At 34.5% G+C, this 4,305-nt stretch overlaps 1 protein-coding gene across 1 annotated transcript in view; it reads right to left on the reverse strand.

Annotated features, from left to right (window-relative positions):
- The window catches only part of LOC106877301 (titin), a gene marked incomplete at its 3' end in the record, with an annotated part of 606,785 nt that overhangs the window by 277,385 nt on the left and 325,095 nt on the right, over window positions 1–4,305 (reverse strand). The window contains exons 193-199 of the mRNA XM_052965881.1: window positions 3,615–3,920; window positions 3,166–3,468; window positions 2,723–3,028; window positions 2,128–2,430; window positions 1,049–1,351; window positions 597–902; window positions 89–394 (exon numbers count right to left, since the gene is read on the reverse strand). Of these exons, the coding sequence (XP_052821841.1) occupies window positions 89–394; window positions 597–902; window positions 1,049–1,351; window positions 2,128–2,430; window positions 2,723–3,028; window positions 3,166–3,468; window positions 3,615–3,920 (2,133 nt within the window). The remainder of the gene's footprint in view (window positions 1–88; window positions 395–596; window positions 903–1,048; window positions 1,352–2,127; window positions 2,431–2,722; window positions 3,029–3,165; window positions 3,469–3,614; window positions 3,921–4,305) is intronic.

The following is a 4,305-nucleotide window of genomic DNA, read 5'->3' on the forward strand; positions in this document are numbered from 1 at the left end:
TCTTTAATATCCTACTGAATGAAACATAAATACAAAGATTCTGAAAATCTGAACACAAAATTCTAATGAGAAATAGATTATTACACACCAATCTTTCTCATTGGTTTTGTGACATCAGTAGATTCAAGTGGTTTACTTTGTCCTTCAGCGTTAACAGCAAAGACACGGAAATGGTAACTTGTGTCTTCTGTAAGATTTGGTACTGTAAATGTGGTAGTTTTCTCATTAACAGTGCCTGCTTTAGTCCAGAAGGTTCTGGAATCTACTCTGTGTTCAATAATGTATCCAGTTATTGGTGTACCACCATCATTGGCAGATGGTTTCCAGCTCAAGTCAGCAGAATTATTGGTGACATTTGTGATCTCCAATGGACCAACTGGTGCAGATGGCACATCTAAGAAATAGAAAGGAAATATATGTAATATGACACTTACTATATTGCTGTTATTGATAAATATTACTGAAAATTCAGTTGGCTCATTTTACCTTTTCAATGAAAATACTTTTGTTATTTCAATTATTTTAACGTAACATTTTGTTTTACTATTAAAAGCAAATTTCAAAAAATACATTCAATATATAATGGCTAAACTTACCAAATGGACTTCTGGCCATTGTAGCATCCCTAGTTTCCAAAGGTTCACTCTCTCCAATTTTGTTTTCAGCAATCACTCTGAAGTGATACATGGTTCTTTCTTGGAGATCCCTAACACAATAATCTGTGATGTCAGCACGAACTTTCTCAACCTTTGACCAGTATCGAGCAGACTCGGGACGTTTTTCTATGATGTATCCAATAATAGGAGAACCGCCATCATCAGATGGTGCTTTCCATTTGATGCTGATAGATTTACGCTGGACATCGGTAACAGTAAGAGGACCAATTGGTTTGGATGGAATTACTGAAAGTAAATTTATAATTTATATAAACATCTTTCTTTAAACACTTCTGTCTACTTTTAACCAGATTATAATTTCAAATATACACGATATTCTAATTTCAAGTATAAATTTATTTTTCTGCAAATATTCAAGTGAAAATACTTACAAAGTCCCTTCTTTGTAGTGACAGGTTTCGATGTTTCAGTAGCTTCACCTTTTCCAAGTTTGTTTTCAGCACATACAGAGAAATAGTAGTCCATATCTTCTTCAAGTCTAGTAGCTTTACAGAATGTATCGTAAGCTCCAACAGTTGCCAGTTTAGTCCAGTTTCCTAATTTATGTGGAGATATTTCAACATGGTATTTAGTAATTGGTGTTCCTCCATCTGATTTTGGTTGATTCCACTCAAGTTCAACAAAGTCTTCACCAACTCTGCTAGCTCGGACATTGACAGGTGGTCCTGGTAGTGCTAGAAAAAATTTGAACATTGTATTATTTTAAACGTTTTAAGATTAGGATAATAGGAACGCTTTAAGATTAGGATACTAGTGTTTGACAAATATTGATAAGGTACGATGTGAAATACATTAAAAATGTGATTATGTATTTTCTGTCAATTAATGATTTTCAGCTTTCAAGTTATTAGTCATAGCTTTTCACTCTCAATGAATTGTCCTTTGGGTACAGTATTAATTCATTTCTTGAGAATTTAATTGGTATTAGAGTCTATTAAGGAAAGGGGAAAAGCTGTGTAGTAAGACCCAACTAACTGGTTATTGACATGTAGTGACAAGATTAAATCATTTTCAATGGTGACATTACATATATACACAGACTTTACATATGTATGTGTGAATGTATGTATGTATGTATGTATGTATGTATGTATGTATGTATGTATGTATGTATGCATGTATGTATGAATGAATGAATGCAAGCATGTGTCTATGTTTGTGTGTGTGTGTGTGTGTGTGTGTTCATACATGTATATATGCTGTTATAAATTGAACTCTCATCTTTCTTGATCTCATATATCTTTCCACCATTATAATAGTTTCCATGTGGCCTTTTAGCTATTGCATATAAAGTAAATTTATGTTTACATAATATTGTTTACAGTGGGTAGGATAAAGTAAATTTATTGAACTACCTGATCACATGGTTCATCAGCTCACTAGAGACACATTCTACACAATTTTGTTTAAATTTCGATATTATACTCAACATTAGTTAACTATAACTCACCAAGCTCCCTCATTGGTTTAACAGAATCTGATTCCAAAGGACGGCTGTGCCCTTCAGCATTGACAGCAATAACTCTGAAGAAATATTCTGTTCCTTCCATCAAATTGCTGCATGTATATGTTGTCTGTTTTGGATCCACTGTTGCTGCCTTTGACCATGTAGATCTAGTAGCAGTTCTGTATTCTATCAAATATCCTGTTATGGGTGTTCCACCATCTTTTTCAGATGGTTTCCATTCAAGATCAGCTGAATTGTAGGTGACATTTGACACAGCAAGTGGCCCAACAGGTGGAGATGGTACATCTGTAAATACAAAGTAGGATGATATTGTGCATCATGTTGGAATACAATGAGATGATAAGGATTTCATTTTATTATACAATGATAATTATTTGCTATTACAAATACATTTAATTGAATTTTTAATGTATTTTTTTCAGAAAAATTAAACATGTATTGCAATAAAATTATGAAATTTTTGGTAGACCTAAAAAGTGTTACTGATAGTGATATAATGTATAAAAATTAAAATACATGTTAAGGAAATATAATTCATGTTAAACAGTTGAACCAGAAGTAACAGAAGACGTCATACCATAAGGACTTCTTGTGAGTATAGTAGAATCAGACTCAAGTGGGACACTCTGACCAATTGCATTTATGGCCATGACTCTAAATAGGTACTCATTCTTTTCATATAGATTTCGGACACACATTTCAAATGTTGAGGTATCCACTTGATCAACTCTGCTCCATAACAGTGCTCTGGGATGTTTCTTTTCCACCTTATATCCAATAATTGGTGAACCACCATCGTCCTTTGATGCTTTCCATTTAATATTAATGCTGGAACGTTGAACATCAGTGATATCAAGAGGACCAGTTGGTATAGAAGGTACAGCTGAAAGATTTTCAAATGCAAGGAAAAAATCAAATATATTGTATAGCTTGAAATAGTACACTGTTTAAATACATATATGAGATCAATCGTAAATAAAGATGAACCAAATAGAGGATAAAATAAAATGTTTTACTTACTTGCTTCTCTAAGAGGGATGATAGCTTCAGAAATCTCTGCCATCTTGCCAAAACCAGCTTTGTTTTCAGCACAGACAGCAAAGTAATATTCAATGCCTTCTTTCAAATGTGTTGCTCTGAAACTTCGGCTGCTACCATCAATAGTCACCATAGTTTGCCATTCACTCTTTCTGTCTTTCCTTGATTTTATTGCATATTTTGTTATCTTAGAACCACCATCATCTTTAGGATGCTTCCATTCAAGATTCACAAAGTCTTTACCAATCTTTGTAGCCGTAAGATTAACAGGAGGTCCAGGTGGCACTAATAAAGTAAAATATGATAAGTAAAATATAGTTTCTTAGAAAAATGAAGCAATTACTCAGAAAATAAAATAACTATCTATTCTACAAATTCATCCAAACATAAAATCACACATAAATACATATACGAGTAACTTTTTGACTTACTTATTTCTCTTGTTGGTATTGTTGATTCTGATGTCTCCAAGGGTGGACTTTCTCCTTCCTCATTGACAGCAATCACACGGAAGTAATATTCTGTACCCTCGACTAAACCTGTAACTCTGGCAACAGTAGATTTGGCATCAACTTCTTCTGCTTTGTTCCAAGACATGCGTGCAGCAGATCTTACTTCAACAATATATTTAGTGATTGGAGTGCCTCCATCACTGTCAGGAGCTCTCCATTCAAGATCAACATAGTCATAAGAGATCTTGGTAACTTCAAGAGGTCCTTTAGGACGAGATGGTACACCTATAATAAGAAATACGGAGATTACCAAATTAATGAAAACAAGTTCATAAGTATTCAATAGAAGTATATCCCTAAAATATATTTAAATGTGGTACTCCCTAAAATATATTTAAATGTGGTACTCCCCTACAGGGAGCGACTGAAGGCACTAGGTCTCTACTCCCTGGAGCGCAGGCGGGAGAGATATGTAATAATATACATATGGAAAATACTGGAAGGACTGGTGCCAAACTTTGGTATCAAGTACTACAGGAATGCCCGCACGGGTCGCCACTGCATGGTGCCAAAGGTACCGTCCACTGCATCTCACATAAGAACGAGATACTGCAGCAGCCTCGGTTTCAGAGGACCTCAGCTCTTCAATGCCCTGCCAAAACATTTGAGA

The sequence above is a fragment of the Octopus bimaculoides genome, chromosome 2 (genome assembly GCF_001194135.2).
Source record: "Octopus bimaculoides isolate UCB-OBI-ISO-001 chromosome 2, ASM119413v2, whole genome shotgun sequence".
Classification (NCBI taxonomy): Eukaryota; Metazoa; Mollusca; class Cephalopoda; order Octopoda; family Octopodidae; genus Octopus; species Octopus bimaculoides.